The 21,856-nt window shown below is 49.1% G+C and overlaps 1 protein-coding gene across 5 annotated transcripts in view; it reads right to left on the bottom strand.

Annotated features, from left to right (window-relative positions):
• PLXNA4 (plexin A4) overlaps positions 1-21,856 on the bottom strand; it is a 517,066-nt gene that overhangs the window by 182,425 nt on the left and 312,785 nt on the right. For all 5 annotated transcript variants that reach the window (XM_049894276.1, XM_049894280.1, XM_049894279.1 and 2 more), the window contains exon 4: positions 8,369-8,500. In XM_049894276.1, coding sequence (XP_049750233.1) covers positions 8,369-8,500 — 132 coding nt within the window. The remainder of the gene's footprint in view (positions 1-8,368; positions 8,501-21,856) is intronic.

Genomic DNA, 21,856 nt, shown 5'->3' with positions numbered 1-21,856 from the left:
ATCGTAACAGAACGTTGTTGGACTTGCTTGCTTTGGACACGTCATCAGGAGGGATCAGTCATTGGAGGAGGACACCATGTTTGGTGAAGGAGAGGGTCCACGAGAGTGAGGTAGACCCTCCTTGAGATGAACAGGCACAATAACCAAAATGATGAACTGCTAGCGACCATGAGGATGATGCAGGACTGGGTAACGTTTCACACCATTGTGCACAAGGTTGCCATGAGTGAGAGTCATTCAATGGCAGCTATCTATCCATCTAGGCTTGCTTTGGCCTCTGCAGCAATGGGTATATAACCTTCCTGCAGCGCTCCCTCAAAGATGAATGAGGCTCCTGCTTCCCCAGAGACCTCCATGTCCCTCATTGGAAGGGGACCTGGGGAAGGCCTGACCATCCTGAGCTGGCCCGGGATCCTAGCACACTCCTTTCCTAACTGGCCAGATGCCTCCAGACAAGCTACTTGCTCCCCTGGGCTCCAGAGTCCTTGTCCATTACAGCAGGGGGTGCTGGATGAAGTAAGCCCGAGGTCTCATCCTGTGCTAGGTTTTATGATTCTGAAGATGTAGGCTGCAGGGACCTGGGGGAGGGGTTCCTTTCCCCTTTCTGGTTTCCTCCAGTTCCACGACGGTAGAATGGAGACGTTCTGCCTTCATTGAGAAGGAAGTGAGGAGCAGGGACATCTCGGGAATGATGTGCGGGGACCTGCCGGATCGGCTCCGACACATGTGAGTGCCGCTGCCTGAGTGAAATTGGGTGAAGCGCTCCAGCGGCTCTTTGCTCTTTCTAGTGCCTGAGGTGGCACATGCTGTCACTCACTCCAGGCAGCGTTTAAGCTCCTTCCAGGGACCTATGGGAACAGCCCTGCCTGGGCTCCAGGAGCAAATGTCCAAATGGGCTTGTCACAGTGTCAGCCATCCAAACACAAACTGGAACATACAGCTCGGTCCTCACGGTGGTGGAAGGATGATGACAGGGAGACGGCTGTGTTGCCGCCAAAGCCACCTGACAAGGGCCTTGCGGGAACCCAGCTCATCTTTAGAAGCCACAACCAGCCCCTGCATGAAATCCACACCCGTGAACCTCCAGGCTTGCCCCATCTCACCTTCTCAACCTCAGCAGGTGCCTGGGGTGAGGGGGAGGGATACAGAGGCACAGTCATGGCCCCATGTCACTTAGGCAGTCGCTGGCCAATGCACCACCCAGGGAGGGGTCCCAGGTCCCACAGGGGCATGAGCTTTTCTGGGATCCTAGCACCCCATCCCCTTGTCCCACCCTTCCCTCTGAACCTCTCAGGATGGTAAAAATTCTAGTCACAAACATGTCCTCTCTTCTCGCCTCTCACTGGGCAGGCTTAACTGCCTCTCAGTTTCAGACTTCCAGCAAAGAACTTGGAAAGAATTGCCAAGAAGAAGGAACCTGTTGCTGTCAAGTCGATTCTGACTCACAGAGACCCTAAAGCACAAAGTAGAGTTGCCCCGTAGGGGTGCAAGGCTGTATAATCTTTATGGCAGCAGACTGCCATATCTTTCGACCATGGAGCGATTGGTGAGTTTTAACCTCTGACCTTTCGGTTAGCAGCCAAACACTTAACCATTGAGCCACCAGGACTCCAAGAAAAGGAAAGGTGCTAAGACGACACCGACAGGTGACCCCTTCACCCCTTTACGCCTCTGTCCAAATGTTAACCTTGCCATGAGCCAGCTGATTGCTCTGCTTAAAATTATAACCGTTCTGCCCCACCTGTTCTTCTGATGTCACTCCCCCTGCTTGATAAGTGATAACACTCACTACCTTCTAATATACCATTAAAAAAAAAAATTTTTTTTTTTTTTATATAGAATGCATTTATTGTATTTGTTCTTTCTTTGCTGCCTCCTCTTGCTAAAACTGCCAAGCTTCTCCACATCCGCCATATTTACCTTTTCTTCCCTGCTGCATCCCCAGTGCCTAGGCTGGCACTTGGCACATAGTAGGTACTCAATAAATAGCTGTTGAATGAATGAGCGAATCAGGCCTAGGTGGTAGGGTATAAAGCAAGATAACCTTCGAAACTTTGCTGCTAAATTATGCTCAAAGGAGCCACCCGGAGCCGCCCCTGTTTGGCCATGCTTTCCTGGGGACTCAGCAAGCAGGGTGATCCACCTCCAGGCTCACCTCCTAACCCCCTGCAGGCATCTGTCTCCTGGCCCACAGGCAGGGCTTGAGAGGCACCACCTGGTAGGTCCCCTGGCATGAGGAGGCTGTGGGTATCCCTGGGCGAGGTAATCCCGAGGTCTCCCCTTGTCCTAGGTTTTATGATCCTGAAGAATGCAGGCTGCAGGGACCTGGGGGAGGGGTTCATTTCCCCTTTCTCGTTTCCTGACGGGTGGCTTTGGCCCAGGCCCGACTGATGTACATCTCGGAGACAGAAACGTGTGTTGGGACTCTGGCCTTTGGGCCAGGAGGGGCAAGTATGTGAGATGCCAGAGATGCTGAAATTTACAGAGAACTCTGTACTTTACCTGGGCCACCTCAAAGGAGAGACTGGCATGTGTGGGGACTGCTGCTGCTCCCCCTGAGGGCCCTCAGGCGCCCCAGGACGCCTTGTTTATCTCTTGTGCTGACATTCCCTCTCACTTCCCTCCTAGCAGTTTGGCATGTTTTTATCACTGTGGTTTCAGCGTGCCTAGATGTTCCCTTGGGGATCCTGGAGTTTTAGTAAATGCATACACCTCACCTACACGCAAGCAGCAAAAAGCAAGAGGGGGCAGGCAGAGATACACAGATGGGACAGACACAGGGGAGGGCATGCGTGTGTGTGCACACACGGACCATACACATGAAAATGCATGCGCGCACACACATGGACACATATACACGCGCATACATGCACGCACACACACACTCTAGAGATGTACCCTGACTCATGAAGAAAAAAGACAGGGCAAAACATAATATTACACCTGAAGAGACAGGTGTATCACGGAGTAGCACTGGCACCTAGCATTGAGCACGCTAGCGCTCCAAGGAAGAGTGGATGGAAAGCAGCCCTCGCTAAGAGAGAACTAGAGATGAACACACACTATCCATAAGAATGGAAACGGTATCCTGGCTGTAGAAGTAACCATTCACAAATAACCATAATGCCAGCTAAGCTTTACTGAATGCTCCTTCTTAGCCAGATACTAAGCTAAGCACTTTCTAAGTGAACATCATCATTTCGTCCTCGCAACAACCTGATGCAAACAATACTATTTCTTGTGTCGCCATTTTATGGATTGCAAACTGAGGTTCTATGTGATTGGAGCCAGCCTCTCTCCAATTTCGTCATCTACCACTTTTCACTTCTCACTCCACTATTGCCCTCCCAGCATCCTCAAAACACTGGACCACATGCCCACTTCGAGGCCTTCCTACTTACTGTTCCTTCTGCCTGGACCATTTTCCCCCAGATTGCCAGCCCCAGTCACCTCCTTTTATCCCACTCTCACTTCAAAAGTTCTCTCTTCTGAGAAGGAGCCACATAAACCAGAGACTCCATCAGCCTGAGACCAGAACAACTAGATGGTGCCAGGCTACCATCAATGACCACCCTGACAGGGAACACAACAGAGAGTCCCTGATGGAGCAGGAGGAAAGTAGGGTGCAGAACTCAAATTCACATAAAAAGACCAGACTTAGACTGAGACTAGAGGAACCCCAGAAGACGTGGCCCCCAGACTCTGTCAACCCAGAACTAAAATCATTCCCTAAGCCAACTCTTCAGACAAAGATTAGACTGGACTGTAACATATAAAATGATACTGGTGAGGAGTGTGCTTCTTAGCTCAAGTAGATACATGAGACTAAATGGGTAGCTCCTGTCCAGAGGCGCAATGAGAAGGCAGAAAGAGACAGGATATGGTTGAATTGATACGGGAAATCCAGGGTAGAAAGGAGGAGTGTGTTGTCATATTGTAGGGAGAGCAACTAGGGTCGCATAAGAATGTGTATATAAATTTTTGCATGAGAAACTAACTTGAACTGTAAACTTTCACTTAAAGCACACACACACACACAAAATTCTCTTCTGGGGAGGCCTCCCTGACAATGTCAGATGCTTTTTAAGATAGCATTTCCCCAGCCATCGCCTTATTCCTCCTGAGTTTTTGTTTTCGGTATACTCACCTTTACCTGACATACATCATTCCTTCATTCACCCATTCATTTGTCTGTCTCTGCCTAAAATGGAAGTTCTATGAGGGCAGGATCTTTGACCTCCCTGATTCTCTAGTATCTAGAAGAGTGCTTGACTCCTATGATGTTGTTAGGTGTCGATGAGTCAATTCCAACTCATTGAGACTCCATGTGACTGAGTAGACCTGTTCCTATGGCATTTCCCTGTCTGTAATCTTTATGAGTCCTTTCGCCATACCTATTCAATCTGTATGCTGAGCAAACAATCCGAGAAGCTGGACTATATGAAGAAGAACAGGGCATCAGGATTAGAGGAAGACTCATTAATAACCTGTGATATGTAGATGTCACAATTTTGCTTGCTGAAAATGAAGAGGACTTGAAGCACTTGCTGATGAAAATCAAAGACTATAGCCTTCAATACAGATTACCTCTCAACATAAAGAAGACAAATCCTCACAACTGGATCAATAAGCAACATCATGATAAATGGAGAAAAGACTGAAGTTGTCAAGGATTTCATTTTATTTGGATCCACAGTCAATGCCTATGGAAGCAAAAACAACAACAACAACAACAAACTGTTGCCATTGAGTTGATTACGACTCATAGCAACCCTATAGGACAGAGCAGAACTGCCCCATAGGGTTTCCAAGGAGTTCCTGGTGGATCTGAACTGCCGACCTTTTGGTGAGCAGCCGTAGCTCTTGATCACTACACTACCAGGGTTTCCATATGGAAGAAGCAATCAAGAAATCAAACTACATATTGCACTGGTAAAATCTGCTGCAAAGGGCCTCTTTAAAGTGTTAAAAAAGCAAAGATGTCACACTGAGGACTAAGGTGTGCCTGATCCAAGCCACGGTATTCTCTATCACTTCAGACGCATACAAAAGCTGGACAATGAATAAGGAAGACAGAAGGATAACGGATGCTTGTGAATGATGGTGTTGGCAAAGAATATCGGATATAGCACGGACTGCCAAAAGAAGGGACAAATCTGTCTCGGGAGAAGCACAGCCAGAATGCTCCTCAGAAGCAAGGATGAAGAGACCTCGTTACACGTACTTTGGACATGTTATCAGGAGGGACCTGTTCCTGGAGGAGGACATCGTGCTTGGTAAAGTAGAGGGTCAGCAAAAAGAGGGAAACCCTCATGAGATGCATTGACACAGTGGCTGCAACAATGGGCTCAGACATAGCATTGACTGTGAGGATGGTGCAGGACCAGGAGGTGTTTTGTTCTTTTGTACAGTGGGTCAACATGAGTTGGAACCAACTGGGCGGAACCTGTTTTTATGGGAGCAGATGACTAGGTCTTTCTCCCACTGAACTGCTGGGTGGGTTTGAACCACGAACCTTTCAGTTAGCAGCTGAGTACTTCTCCATTATGCCATCAAGCTAGTTTCTGACTCATACGTTGTTGTTAGGTGCCATCAAGTTGGTTCCAATTCATAGTGACCCTATGTACAACAGAACAAAACACTGCCCAGTCCTGCACCATCCTCACAATTGTTATGCTTAAGCCCACTGTTGCCGACGCTGTGTCAATCCATCCATTGAGGGTCTTCCTCTTTTTTTCTGACCCTCCACTTTACCAAGCATGATGTCCTTCTCCAGGGACTGATCCCTCCTGACAACATGTCCAAAATATGTGAGACGTAGTCTCACCATCCTGACTCATATAGGTACTCCATAAATGTTTGTTGAGTGTTTAATGAAAGGCACTGAGGATTTAACAGCTTTTTTTTTTTTTTCTATGATCACAGAGTCAGGAAATGTGTAGCATTTGTGTGCACACACTCTCCATACCTCTATCACCCATATGACACTTACCCTCCTCTCCACCACCCACCCTGTCTCATGCTGAGAGCTGGCCTCCTTTCAGCATGTGGACTGAGGAAGACTGTAACCCAAGAAGTCTTCCAGTAGGAAGACCAAGCCAGTTGATGTCTCTGGAACGTCCTTTAACTACAGATTCATTAATTACTTTACAACTACTAAAATATGATGCAATGTATTTCTCCTGTTTGTCAAATTGTCTTCCCAGGCTGTGTTCCCCCGTGTGGAATCAGGAAAATCAGAGGGAGGGTGGAAAGAGCACAGACCAGGGTTACCATCCACGAAGTCCTGGGTTGAGAAGGGATGGAGGAGAGTTTAGGAGAGAGAAGGGCCCCTGCTTTCCTGGCTGGTCCACCACAAGGTGAAGAATATTCTCCATGCCCTGAGGCAACACCCTACAGTTTGCTGAGTTGCTGACTAAATCAAAATGATCCCCCTCTTAGTAAAACCCACTGTTCTGCCATCTCTATTAACTCTTCAAGTGCCATCTCCCAGCAGGAAGCCCCAGCCTAATTGAAGAATCAGATGGCTCTTAAAGATGAGGCCTGAAACTCAAATTAATCTACACCCACTGGATACCAGCCTCACCCAGGTGTCAGGGCCCTTGGGGTTGGGATTACTGGCAGACCCCCTCCACCTCTGTGAGGAGCAGCCCTAAGATGGTGAATACTCTGGCCCAATCTGTTCCTGCCTTCCTTTCCTTTCCTTTCCAATCCATCCAAATCCAGAGCTCCCAGCATGCCTGTCAGCCAGGTCTGGATGGGTAATGACTGTGCTACTGGGGAGGGAGAGTGGGCTGAGGGCAATGGAGCAAAAAGGATCCATAATGGCTCCTCAGGAGAGGAGCAGTGCTCAGAGTTCCTAACTCAGTTATGGGAGGAGGCTGAGGCGAAGGCTCCACACAGCTTATCATTTCCATTTTTGGAAGCCCTTAGATGTTTTAAGTCCCAAGTTCAGAAATCTTGGTTTTCAGGTTGGGAAAGAACTCCTAAATATTCACCTTGAGGAGAACTTGTGTCTTCTCAAAAGGATTCATTCCACCAAGGAAAGCTACTTCCCCTCAGCTCTTAGGGACTCGGAGGTGGACAGGGAGTGGGGATTGTGGGTCCCATTAAAACAGGGCAAGGGACACAGGCAAGAAAGCAGCCTCACACCCGCCCAGCTGCTGACCAGCTCATAAGTCTCCACTCCCAGGACGACATGCTCCCCTCTTGGCCCCACATCAGGCCACTCCCAACCATGTCAACCTCCACTAGAGGACCACAATGGGTCCCAGTATGGCCGGAGCCAGGAGAATGGGGAGTCCCACACCAAGAAAAGATGTCATCAAGCTCTTGGGGAGAGTGGAGCTGCCGCTGGCCGCCAAGGCATAATGGACAAGCCCCGTGGGTGGTATAATGTGGCATTCATTTCCCACACTGTGCTGAGAGGGGACAGGCTGGAACAATCCAGACTCTGTCCGCAGGTCCTCCAGGGAGTTCAGTTCCCACTGATGAAGATGAATAAGAGGGGGCTTGGCCCCTCGTGGCTGCTGTCTGTACATATACATATTCATGGGTTGGAGGGACTGTGCCCGGGAACCGCCACCCTATATAGAAACAACTGGAGTGGAGATCACAGTGCTGAGCCACACCTGGGTGGGGTGTAGAGTACTCTAGACAGTGAATTAGAAGGCCCCAGGAAAACCCTCAAATGCATGGGAAATCCAAGGTGGAACATCTTCCTTTGCCTGCTGCAGACATATAACTCTTGGCCTGAGCTCAGGGACCCCCAAAGACTTACTTAGTTCTCAGCCGAGTTCCAGAACCAATCCTAACTTTGCTACTTCCCACTCAGGGTCAGCTAACAGCGATCCCTGTGCCTGACTTGTTCTTCCTGGCTTGGCTTTGGGGAATTCCCTGAAGGCTCCATCTGAGAGTTATTGGTGCCCACGAGGGCATAGGACATACACTGTGTCATTGCATTGCACACACACAGACCCTGTTCCTGAACCTTCCATGATGCTCCCTCAACTAAGCTCTCTCAGCAACAAATCCTTGCCCACTGCAGGGTGCCTTGGGCCAGAAGAGTAACTTTGTATAGGGCAATCTGGACCACAAAATGGACATCTCTACCATGTTTATTCAAAAGCAAGTACATGCTGGCCTTGAACCTATACATACCATCATTTTGAAGTTAGCAGATACACCAAAATTTTAAACGTCTCATTACCTGCCTCAGCCCACCTGGCCTCAGTCCCCAGGCAGCATGAATGAAAGGATACACACAGAGCCTAAGAAATCACCTCTCTGTGACAGGCTCCCCTGTAGCTGTCTATAGGCTGGTACTGAGCGGCCAGACTTATGCCTAGGAAAGTGCTCTGAGCCTTACCTGCCTCTCTGACATGATGTAGAGCTGTTCATGGTCCTTGGAGAAGGCCATATCCCGAAGGACAGGGCCTGGGTCTACCACCTGCACCGTCTCATACTGGTGGGCTTTGCCACTGGGCCCATCGACTCGGATCTGTGGAGAAGAGGAAGAGGAGAGCCAATGTGATTTCAGACCCAGCATCATTCATGCTCAAGCTTCAGCCCTGAGACCTCCCAATGGCCAAGGAGAGGAAGTGAGTTCTGCCTGGAGCAGGAGCAAAATAAGCCTGCCATCCAGGAAGGAAGGCTTATGTTGGGAATGGTAAAGAAAACGGAAGGGAGCTCCCCAACTGGGCTTCACCAAGATTCCAGTCTTGTTCTGTCTGGTTCCATACGCCTCAGGTTCAGCCCCTGAAGTCTTGCTTGCATCTCTTTGGAGAAGGGAATGGGGATGGTATTGGGGGGCAAGAGAGGGATGGGCGAACAGCAGATAATTGAGGTTGACTTAGCAACCGCAGAAAGGCAATATTATTTGATGCATTTGTTAGCAGAAGGAAATGTACTGTAGGGATGTGGGCTGACCCTTGAAATTGCTGCCCAGGTACCACTGTGGTCCTGTGTTGAGAAACCAGGCAAAAAGCCAACTCCAGGAGTTGTACACCAATGGTCTCTTTTTGGCCATTGAAACTACTGGCTGATACATCAGATTTTGGAGTAGATTTTGGGTCCTGGGATCTCCTAGGTGTTCTAGTCATGTCTCCAGGGAAGGGGATATGGCATTACAGGAAAATGTGCTTCAGGCATGAGTCACACTCAAGCTTATGAGGACACTTAGCAAAGTAGATCACCCCTGGGCCATTCACAAACTCTTCCTAGGATGGCTTAGATGATGTGGTGATCAGGAAAAAGACCTTTGCCCACACTCTTCATGACTGATGATGAATCTCAAAAAGATATGGGCTTCCCAAACCCCTGCTATTCTCGTGGGCCCCTGGGTGCTGTCCTCAGCCCCTAGAACCATCACAAGTCTCAGCACGTAGCTCCAACACAACCATTGCCCAGGGCTAACAGAGTCACTACCTAAGTAGGAAGCAAATGCAGGAAAAGTGGGAATGCTGGAGGGAAACAGGGGAGGCGATAGCTAGGAGGTTACAAAACTTGATTAGATGCCATTAGTATAAGACTAATATATCCACAGTGTTATTTCAGAGATTTTAATAACAAACTAAAAAACAATTACATTCCAGATATTCCCATTACATACTCTTATTTTTAAGTCTTACTGTTTAATTTTTAATCTATCCTGAGATCAAGGAGAATAAAACATTTATTCAGAAGACCTAGTTCCAGGAAGGCCACCATGCACATGACAGACAACTGGTCACATCAGTTCACCTGAAAGTGTGCCTCCTCTCTTTTCTGTTGAATTTACTTACTCCTGACACCACGTTGTGTTTGATTTTAGGTTTGTTCCAGGTCTTGTTTGTTTCCCTTTTCAGCATTATTTTCAGGCCCTGCCTAGAAGTCGGGCACTGTGGAAGATGGTTTTGCCCATTGTTCCTTATTCGTATTATCCACTCAGTCCTACAGCTTAGTGTTCATTTGTCACAACTTGCATGGCCTCTCCAGCATCCGCTACCCCCGTCTCCCAATTTGGGGTGAGAATGAGTCCAACCCCACCTCCTGGGATGGTCCCTGATGAGTATAAACAATTCAGCTTCCTCTCCCTCTTTCCACTGTGATTGACAGAAAGCAAACCTATGCCAATCAACACAAGGCAGGCCCCGGGCCACAACAGTTGGTTCAGGTGGATGCATTCAGGGCCAAGCAGAGACTTTGGTTCATGATAGGGGGAGAGAAGATCTATCCTCTGCCTCCGGAAACTCAAACACCAAACCATTTGTCGTTGAGTCAACTTTGACTCATGGCAACTCCCATGTGTGTCAAGGTAGAACCGTGCTCCACAGGACTTTCAATGACTGATTTTTCAGACTTAGATCACCAGGCCTGTCTTCCAAGGTGCCTCTGGGTGGACTTGAAACCATCGATCTTTTGGTTAGCAGTCAAGTGTGTTAACCGTTGCACCATCTAGGGAATCCTCTCCCTCAGTAGGATCAAAGAAATGTGCAGTTCGGAGAGCTGTTGGTGGTCCTTTTGTGACTAGGAGTGGAGCTGGAACGTGGGAGATCAAGCACAGAGACGGAAGAAATTGGTCTGTGACGATGTTGTTGCACCATTGGCCTATGTCCAGGCTTCCTAGGCACTCAAGATACTTCTTTATAGTTAAAGTAAGAAAACTTTATCCCCCCTTGGACAACATCAAAAGTCCTAACTGCTAACACTGATGATGGATGAAGAAGGGAAAAGAAGGTACGTTAAACAACTGGCCTGAGCTTTATTACAAAACGTGGGGGCAGAACTAGAATCCAGGATTTACTCTGGAGTCTGTGCTCTTCCTACCACCCCGAAGACGTGACAGAGCTTATTCCTGGTGGGATTCCCTGGTTCCTTCCCGGTCAGTGCACATGGAGAACAGAGGGTGAGGTCAAGGCTTTTTTCTGGTCCCTACAATTCCAGAGCCTTTGCCACTCATTCCTGGTTTTGATGCTCACACACTTGAGCTTGGTGAGTATTTATTAAAAGAATGAGTAAATAAATGAATGAAGTTAAAACTCCTCTTTGCTGGCTCCCCATTAAGCTCATAAAACATTAATAAATAAAGGCAAAGGAATGAGAGGAAGAGGGGTATGTTTAGCACTGAAAATAAAAATGTCCCAGATTCCAGTAGCCCTCCGTCTTCTGTTTCCACTCCCAAACCGCCAGATGTCCACCCTGGCAAGGCTGTTTCTTAATCTTGATGAAAATTGGAGTTTGCACAAAACCAATTGGGATTACCACCCAAGTCTGACCAGCAGTGATGGCCTTGGCCCCTGGCCCAGGCAAGCTTCATCCCCAGCTGTGAGTCGGCCCCTGGAGCCACAGCATGAGAGTGATACTGAGCGCCCTGGCTGGACTCCAGCTACCACAAGCTGGTGGCAGAAGCAGGCTTCCCTAGGGAACGCTGGTGGAACTAAGTCCCATCCAATGCCCCTTGGTCTGGTCCCCAAGGGAAATTGGATTCAGTGCCTGAGCGGCCCTCTTTATCACTTGGCCCCAACTTCTCAGCTCTTTAGGATGAGGCTGCCATGCTGGATGCAGGTGGACATCACAGGAAGCCAGGTGACCTGAGGCAGGGACACAAGAGGCCAGGGGGAGCCAATGGGGCACGATTTCACGGGGCTGGCCTTCCCTGGGGAGGCTGGAGGGGCCGTGTGGCCCCACCCTTCACAGTCTGTAGAGTGAGAAACTAGTAAACTGGAAAGGCATTTCTCTCCTCCAACCCCCAGCTTGTTTCGGAAACCAGAAAGGAAAACATTCATTTATACTTCCGCTAAAAGAGTCTCATGCCATGAAAATGGCTAAAGGGTTGTCGTGGGATTTGCTGAGTGTTTGATGGACATTCATAAAATCTACATAGGATGCACCTGCTGCTGGCTTGGTCCTTATATAGACCTTATTTATTGACTGGCTACTATGCATCAGACATGATGCTCAACATGTATTTATTTTTTCATTTAAATCTTTTAACTTGGTAAAATAAGGATTAATACCATCCCCATTTACAGGTGAAGCACAAAAGAGGTAAATGACACCATTTAGTGAATGGTGAAGCCTTGACCCATACCAAGGTCTGACTGGCTCTGGTGTCCAGGTTTTTATGTATTTATATTAGACAATATTCTCACTTTGAACAGGGTCCAAGGAGTGAAAGTAGTTGACGTTAAACAAACACTCCCTCAAGGTGAGGCAGGCACCATGCTACAGCTCTTTTGGGAGATAAACAGGCATTCGAATGAAGAAAATGCTGTTGTAAATTTTTGAGATAACAATCCCTTATATTTTTGTTTTATACCTTGCAAAGCATTCTTAAATAACACTGTCTCATCTGATGGTTGTAAAATTTTTATGATGTGGACTGCCAGCATAATAATTCTCATCTTACCAATGAAGAAACTGAGATTGGAGCTGTTATGTGCCTTGTCCAAGTCCAATGATACACCAATGACAGGACCAACACCTAGGTCTCCCAATTCTTAGCTCGGTGCTTGGTTCTCAGCTATTTAGATTTTTTCCAGAAGGCTTTGACAAGGTTCCACATCAAAAGGTATTTAAAAATAAGGAGTCTCTGTGGGACTTCAGGGAGTTTGGTCAGGGAAGGAAAACTGACTTAGAGACAGAAAAAGGCACGTTTCTGAGTCGAGATGTGGAACTGGGGGATTTCCCAAGCACGAGTGTTATGACTAGTCTTATTTAAGATTTTTTATAAGTGGTCTGGAGGAGGGATCAGGAAAATGTGCAGGTGATTCTAAGCTCTTTTGGATAGCAAGAAGCCAAACAATGATGACGAACTGCAGAGCTGGTGCCCGCCCCCCTCCCCCGCCCCCGTGAGGGGGCAGAAATGGAGCACTTGGGTAAGTATATCTGGGACTGTGAGTCTCTTGAGGGCAGAGACCATGCCCATCTTATTCAGCACTGTATTCCTTCTTCCCTGGCACAGTACCCAGGGCATGATTGGTGCCCGATAAGTACTCAGAACCAGTTGCCGTGAGTTGCATCTGACCCCAGTGACCTCAGGTGTGTCAGAGCAGAACTGGGTTCCATAGGGCTTTCAGTGGCTGATTTTTGGGAAGTAGATCACCAGGCCTTTCTTCTAAGGTGCCTCTGGGTGGACTGGAACCATCAACCTTTTGGTTAACAGTTGAGTACGTTAACCACTTATACCACCCAGGGACCCTTACCCAATAAACTGTTACTGAACAAATGACCAACTACCCCTGGGAAAAACAACCCACATTCTACCAGTAAGACGATGGACTCTGAGTTACTGGATGTGATCAAGGTAAGAGGCAGAACCAAGGAGGGAGATCTGTGATTCACCATTCACTGCTCCCAGTGCTCCAAGGCAGCTAAAGGCGCCAGCACAACGTCAGTATCACCCAAATGGAATTTCAGGGAAGAACCAACAGAAAGCATCATCCTGGCCAAGTTCACTTGAACACAGAATGCCATGTTCAGTCTACCTCTCGTCAGATAGAAACATAATCCTGACTCAGGGTGGAGGCGTGCAACTCAAGAACAGCTTAGGAAAGATTCCCCAGTCCACAAAGAAATAGTTGAAATTATAACAGAGTGCAGTGTGGGGACATGTTGGCTGGTTCGATCATCAGTGCAGGGTCATCCCAAGCTTAGAGGTGGGTGACACTCTCAATGAGACAGATTGACACAATGGCCGAAACAGCGGACTCCAATATACCAAAGGTCATGAAGATGGCACCAAACAAAAACCAAACCCGTTGCCGTTGAGTCGATTCCAACTCATAGAGACCCTATAGGACAGAGTAGAACTGCCTCATAGGGTTTCCAAGGACCGCCTGGGGGATTTGAATTGCCAGCCTTTTGCTTAGCAGCCATAGCTCTTAACCACTGTGCCACCAGGATTTCCAGAGATGGCACAGGACCTGGTCATGTTTCGTTCTGTTACACATAAGGTTGCCATAAGTCAAAACCAACTCGATGGCGACTAACAACAACAACAACAACACACGTGGCTGAGCAGGTTCGGGCATGTAAACCTGAGTACGTGCATCCACACGCACTCCATGTACAAGCATCCCCATTCCGTCCATCCTCCCCGGACACTCGCTCTCCAGCTGGAAGCTTCCTGGGCTGCACAGCCCCTTCCCTCCAGCCCACCTGGCTCCCTGCCCCTCCACCATTAGCCGGCCACCTTTCCATCCCTGGCACCACGCGCGCTGGCTCTGCCAGACAGACTGCTATTAAACCATCAGCAGCATGGCCTCCACACAGGTCAGCCATCCAGGGAGCTCCTGGCAGCTGTGGGTTTGTTTATTTGAACATTATCTGGGCTGGGCTGTTTATTTACATCCACTGAAGGATTGAGCAATAAACACCGTCTCCCAGTAGCAGGCAGATGCTGCGCTCCAGAGCCAGGCTGCCACTGGCTTGGAGTCATCTCCCTAATGAGCAAACAGCGCTCGTCCTCATTAAAGATGCAGCCCTATCCTGACACTCTCCTTGTTGGTCTCCTTTCCTGTCCTGCCACCTGGTCTGCACCTGGGCTGGGCCCAGGGACCCTCAGGTGAGGGGGTCCTATCTAGAAGGCAGTGGCATGGAGCTGGGACCGGAGCCAGAGCCTGGGAGCAGATGAAACCACTCTAGAATCTTCCACCAAAAGCCTCAGCCCTCAAGCACAAAGGTGTGTGCCAAAGTACCCGATGCACGGGGCAGGAGGCTGTCAGGCCTCCATCACATGGTGGGAACAGAGGTTGGTGGAGGGCCACGCCCCACATCCTAGAGGCACCAGAGCCTGAGACAGGGTGCTCCTCCTCCATACAGGCCCAGAATTCGAGGGGCTCCTGTGCAAATCAAATGCAAACCAGCCAGTTTGTAACACGGAGACCTTGTCGGGAGGCAAGAATCCAACAGGAGGGCACAGATGAGGTGACCCAGGGAAGTGAGAGATCCAGGCTGTACCCTGGGGGCCTCCTCTCAGAGCTGTGAGCATGTGGCTCTCTGCAGTGTTCTGCTGAGGCTGAAATAGTGGGGAGGGGTCTTGGGGGGACAGAGATGGCCAAAGTCTTCTCTGGCACACCGCTTCCCTGTGCCATCCCTTAGGAGGGAAGATGAATGAACTGCCTGGTCTCACTTACGGAGTGTTTTTAGATGGCCCCAAAGGCTTCAGCCGACATAGCCCTGGTCCCAGTCACTCAGCATCTTGCCTCCCTAGACTGAAGAAGCAGAAGGAAAAGAAGAATTCCGGCCACAGAGTCAGCGTTGATGCAGAGCAGGCAATCATTATTGTCAATGAGTGAGTTAATGAATGAATGGTTTGGAAAGATAGCTCTATGCCTGAGTTGCCACAGTTGAAGCCATTAGACACACACACACACTCACACACACATATGCACACACATATATACACATGGACGTTGCCATATGGTCCAAAATCGCTGTCTCTCCTCCACCTGCTTGGGTGGTGACACAAAGAACAAGATGCAACTCCAGGAGAAAATGATGCTAAAGAAATAAAAAGGAGAGTCACTATGGTTGATATAAAGGAAGTGCCAGAAAAAAGCACGAACAGCGTATTTCAAGTGCAAAGTATTTCAGACTGCCTCTCTTGTTGCACTTTTCCAAAGAAACTCATCCACCAGTGTTGAGATGGTGGTCCAGCCTTGGTGAATAGGCCACCCTGGAGCCCTGGAACCACCATGTGTTGGAGTAGACTGTTTCCCAAGGCTTTGGTTGGCCATTTCCCCCAGGTCATAGAGGAGCCAGACAACTGCTCCTCCTCTCAGAAACAGAAGTCCATCAAAAGACAGTTTACTTTAGACATGTCATCAGGAAAAACCAATCACTGAAAGAGGACATCATATTTGGCAGAGGGCTAGCAAAAATGAGGGAAACTCTAAATGAGATAGACTGACACAATGGACTCAAACATACCAACAATCAGGAAGATGGCACAGGACCAAGCGATGTTTCGTTCTGCTATATGTAGGGCCGCCATGAGCTGGAGCTAACTCAACGACAATGAACAACAACAATAAAGATACTTTATCAATATAAAAAAAGAGAGAGAGGGTTTACTGACCACCTGTCCGTTTGGCAGGAGGGTGAGTCATGCCATGTACTTTATACATGTCAGGCTCACCCTGGTGCTTGGCAGATGGACCACTCTCATCCATGTCATACAAGACCAGGGTCCTCTGGACCCTAAGATGGTGCTTGTAGGTAGAGGAATGAGTGGTTGAGCCTGTGGGCAAACAGTCTGGGTGTGGATCCCAACTCTGCCACCTAGAAGCTCTGTGGCCTTAGACAATCTATTCTACTTTTCTGAGCTTTGGGTTCCTCATATGAAATACAGAGGTCATAATAGCAATACTTCCCAGGGTCATTGTATGATAATGTCCAAGCATGTAAAATACTTAGCAGAGTGAGGGGTGATAGTTAAGTTTCCATTAGAAAAAATAAACAGTTGCAGTCAAGTGGAGCCTGACTCACGGCGACCCCATGTGTGTCAGAGTAGACCTGTGAGCCACATAGTTTTCAATAGCTGATTTTGGGGATGTAGATCACCACGACTTTCTTCCAAGGAGCCTCTGGGTGGACTTGAACCTCCAACCTTTTGGTCAACAGCCAAGTGTGTTAACCATTCGCACCACCCAGGGACTCCTAAATTTCCATAGATGTTAGCAATTATAACTCTAGAGCCAACTAAAGTAAATCAGTCTCCATGAACTGCATTCGACCCCATGGAACAGCAACTCAGGTTCTGCAGAGAGAGAGGTCCAAAGACGTGGCTCACAGATTGGGCTTCTAAGTCTGACAGGGTCGCCTAAGGCCAGTGAAAAAGAAGAGGACCCACTGCTCAGCTCTGGGCTGTCTGAAGCAGACTAGAAAAGGGGTGACATCAGATCTGAGGGAGGAAACTAGGCAGGGAACTGGGCATGGAGGAGTCTGTGGCCACAGCAGGCTGTTCAGGTTGGCATTCCACCAACATGGACCTAGAGACCTTCACACACTGCTCCGAAGCTGGAAGAATGTCCTGGAAACTCTGAGTCTGGTTTAACCCAGGAGTGGTTCAGAAGGCCAGCAACTTAAGGAGAAAGATGAAACCAGCTTCCTGCCTCTGGTCTGGTCAAGCCACAGGAGAGGAAGTGGTGCCCCACAGCCTGGCCTCACTAGGAGAAGAGACGTCTCTGGGGACCCAGCAAGAGCAGCAGACTCAGAGTCAAGCTGGCGGGATGTGGGGGAGCAGCAGAGCCAGTGCCTAAAGGGGAAGGGGCAGCTCCATGGGCTATCAGGGCCAGACCCAGACCTGGAGTCAGGACCCCTAATTTCTCATCCACACTTCCTATTGCCTCCTGTATTAGTGTCCTAAGGCTGCCATAACAAATGGCCACAAACTGGGTGGCCTAGACAACAGAAATTTACTCTCTCACAGTTCTGGAGCTACAAGTCCGAAATCAAGACACCAGCCAGGTAAGTCTCTTCTGGAGGTTCTGAGGACGAAACTGTTCCATGCCCTTCTCCTAGTTTCTAGTGGGCAGCAACAATCCTTGGCGTTCCTTGGCTTGTAGATGCAGCACTGCAGTCTCTGCCTGAATCTTCACATGGCCATTTCCCTGTGTGTCCCTCTGGGTCTCTTCTCCTTCTCTTATAAAGACATCAGTCATAAAAACATGAGGGCCCCTGAGACTATGGCCCCCGGACACCTTGCTAACTCAGAACTGAAGCCATTCCCTAAGTCCACTTTTCAGCCAAAGATTTGACAGGCCTATAAAACAAACAATAACGCATGTGAGGAATGTGCTTCTTAGTTCAACCAAGTATACAAGATCAAATGGGCAACACCTACCCAAAAGCAAAGATGAGAAGGCAGGAAGAGGCAGGAAAACTGGACGAATGGACACAGGGAACATGGGATGGAAAGGGGGAGAGTGCTGACACATGTGGGAATTGTAGCCAACATCACAAAACAATTCGTACATAAATTTTTGAATGAGAAACTTAAAAAAAAATCTACCTGAGAACAAAATCCCTTGCCGTCAAGCTGATTCCAACTCATAGCAACCCTATATGACAGAGTAGAACTGCCCTGTAGGGTTTCCAAAGAGTGGCTGGTGGATTCAAACTGCCAACCTTTTGGTTAACAACCATAGCACTTAACCACTATGCCACTAGGGTTTCCATAGGAGGCCAAAAGCGTAACTATTACCCTAAAGCAAAGATCAGAAGATAAGGGGGCCGGGAAACTAGAGTACTGGAAATGGACTCTATTAAAGAGAATGTTGACACATTGTGAAAAACGTAATTAATGTCACTGAACAATTTGTGCAGAAATTATCAAAGGGGAACCTAATTTCCTGTGTCAACTTTCATGGAAAGCACAGTAAAATGTTTTTTTAAATAATAAAAATTAAGACTCACCATAATGACCTTATCTTAACTAATTACATCTATAAGGACCCTATTTCGAACTAAGGTCACACTGAGGTGCCAGCGGTTAGGACTTCAACGCACCTTTTTGCAGGGGACACAACTCAACTCCTAACACCTCATCCTATGACTTTGCCAAGTCACTCTCCTCCTGCCCCCTCCCTACCACTCTCTGTGCTCAGCTCAACCTCCTGCCAAATGGGGAGGCCATCCCCTCTCCTGGACCCCTACAATGCTGTGGTCGTGAATGGGTTAATGTCTAGAAAGTGCTTCAAGCCCCTTGAAAACAGGTGAGCTCTAAACAAAGGGGCTGGTGTGCAGTCAGCACTTCCTCCACCCTGGGAGCCTGGCCTCCTCTGGAGCAAAGTAAGGCAGCTGCTTCGTGCAGCTGGGCAGCAACCAGGAGAAGCCAGGACCAGCTGGAGGCCCAAGGAAGCAAAGGGAGACAAGACTGGAAACACACGGACCCCTGAGTGAGCTGGTACAGGGTTTTCAGGAGTCCTAACTCATCAGGTCCTAACGCAGTGGAAGGAAGCTTCTAGTGCAGAGCCTACTGCCAGTAGAGATTCAAAGGTTAGGCATTGACTGAATGAAGAGTCAGGCCCCATCTAGGTTTTCCCCCAGGCTCAGAGGAGCTTCACCACCCTCACCCCTTCACTTCAGAGTCTACCAGTCCTCATGCCACCCTGGTCCTTTGATTCCTGAGTCCAGATCCTTATCCCATCTTGGGCTCCTAGCTGTTTCCTCACCTCCACACCATCATGTCTCCCTTCGGACCATCCTGTGCACACTGTTACTGGCAACTTAGAGCAGCCCCCTATTAAAGCCAAACTCTCCGCCCCCATGCCTCCTCTCGGCCTCTCCCCCACACCAGAAACACCTCCTCATCTTCCTCCCCCTCCTTCCTCCTCATCATCCCCCTCTCTCTCACAACCTTTGCCATCAGTCAAGTCCGACACATAGCGACCCTACAGGACACAGCAGAACTGCTCCATAGGGTTTCCAAGGAGTGGCTGGTGGATTCGAACTGCTGACCCTTTGGTTTACAGCTGATCTCTTAACCACTGCACCTTTCTCACCAGCTGTTTTCTTGTTTCCTCCAGGACTCCATCTGATTCTCTCTTGGAGTCCTGGTCACACCGTTCCCTCACCTCTTCCCTTCTCTTCAGTTTCCCCTCTGCATCCTTCCAGCCAACCCGTGCCCACTGACACAGACACAAACAAACGAGGCACCAAACCGGGTGCCGCGGAGTTCATTCTGACTCCTGGTGACCCCGTGTGTGCAGAGTAGAACTGCTCCACAGGGTTTTCAAGGCTGTGGCCTTTTGGAAGCAGACTGCCAGGCCTTTCTACTGAGGCACTCGTGGGTGGATTTGAACCACCAACCTTTCAGCTCACAGTGGAGCTCTTAACCATTTGTGCCACCTGGGGCCTCCCCATGCCCGTCAGTCCTTTAAAGTCTAGTACAGATCCTCCTCCAAGGCTTCTCCATCACACCTGCCCACCCTCATGGCTTCCTGTGCTGCTTCCACTCCAACTTCTCGTCATCCTTTAAGCCCGTCCTGTCCTGCACTTCACTTGCATAGCAGTCCATTGTCTCTCCTCTCGCTGCTTCGAGGGGGCCCTGTTTAAGCTGTGAGACGATCGGCACCTCGCAGGCAGGCCTGTGGATGGATGGATGGTGCTGAGGCAAACACCATCGACCCAGCTGAACTGACGTCCTAATTCCATTACCCACCTCTGTGACCTCTGGCAGGATTTCTAAGATAGGTTTGGTGTCCTCGGCTGAAGCATGAGAATTTCTACCAGGCTGACTGCGAGAGGCTCTTAGTACGGCTCCTGGCACAGAGTAGGCAATCCATACTGGTTACTGACAGTTGTGGTTAGTATGTAGGCGTGCTAATTAGCACGAAGATGAAGATGATCACGATGAGAAGGAGGAAGAGGAGGATAACGCAGCACAGAACAGCCCCCCTCAACCCCAGCAAGGCTCCCAGCAGCGGTGAGGACCAGAGTTGCTTACTAGATGTTTAGCCAATTAATGAATGAACGCATGCGATCCGTTAACAATGGAAAAAGATCAAAGGGTCCCAGTGTCCTGGGAGGCCCTCTCCCAAGTTTATACTCTGGTGTCCTGTCCTTAAAGGACCATCGTCCTCTTTCTAACACCAAGGGCAGCCGCACAGCCAGCCCTAGGTGGTTCCCCATTGGCAGATACTGTCCTAAGCCATCTGCAGGAACCCAGGAGTCGGCTGCTCAGCCCCTAGGCTCTGTTCAGCAATTTCCTAGACAAATAAATAACCTGGGGAGCGTCAGACAAGTGCATGTTACCTTGACATCTGCTCTCTCTGATGAGCTCAGCTCTGGGTCCCTTCCAGAAGGCTCATCAAGCTGCCAGGGCATCAACCCTTTCACAGTGCAGAGGGGCCACTGGGGACAACTGTGTGTGTTTGTGTGCAGTGAACACAGCCTATGTTTGCTTAGTTCAAAGGGCCAGGGTGGAGAATGCAACCCTCAGACAAGGATGGGTAGTGCCATCAGCCCCTCACCCTGAGGTAACACTGCCACTCAGCCATGGCACCCCTTTTGGAAACTCACTGGTCAGAGTGGAGCCCCCTGGCTTCGAGCTGAAAAGCTGTGCATTGCTTTGAACCATCAATGGACTTGCAAGGCCCTAAAACTGGCCAAGATTCAAGTGTTCTCTGGTGGCTCCCATGTGCACTTGGATCTGCATGAGGTTTCAAAGTAGCCCTGGTTCCTGGGGATCTCAGACGTTGCTATGACTATGATGGGGGCCAGAAGTAAGCGGGGAAGCGTGCAGCGTTTACAGGACTCAGCGTGGTGTTGCTCTGGAATTCTCCAGAAATTCTCCCATCCTCCAGTCTAAACTAGATGCCACTCCTGTGTGCACCAACAGTACCCACACATACCTCGTCACAGCTCTGGTCACTTAGTGTGCTCACCCAGTGTTCCCCATGTGCTTCCTGAGCACAGGGCTACATCTTCGTCTCACCCAAGGCCACAGAGCTAGTAAAGGAGCCTCAGGCCGGCCCTTGTGTTTTCTGACTCCAATCTGTACTCAGTAACATGCACACAACAATTAGTGTCACTGTGAGCCATAGTGATCATGCTCATCCTTGTTGTTATGAAGCGTTGTCAGGTCGATTCTGACTCATAGCGACCCCATGCGTTACAGAGTAAAACTGCCCTATAGGGTTTCCTAGGCTGTAATCTTTATAGGAGCAGATCGCCAGGTCTTTCTCCCACGGAACCTCTGGGTGGTTTTAAACTGACAACCTTTTGGTTAGCAGCCAAGCACTTAACCATTGCACCACCAGGGCTCCTTCCATCTTCATTATCATCTAGTAAACAGTTCCTAGAGAGCCTCTGAGGAGCAGCCGTTAACTCCATGTAGCCTCGCGGACCTGTGGGCAGTCCTTCCTCAAGT

This window comes from Elephas maximus, chromosome 8 (genome assembly GCF_024166365.1).
Source record: "Elephas maximus indicus isolate mEleMax1 chromosome 8, mEleMax1 primary haplotype, whole genome shotgun sequence".
NCBI classification, from domain to species: Eukaryota; Metazoa; Chordata; class Mammalia; order Proboscidea; family Elephantidae; genus Elephas; species Elephas maximus.
This window is presented reverse-complemented; position numbering and strand designations above follow the sequence as displayed.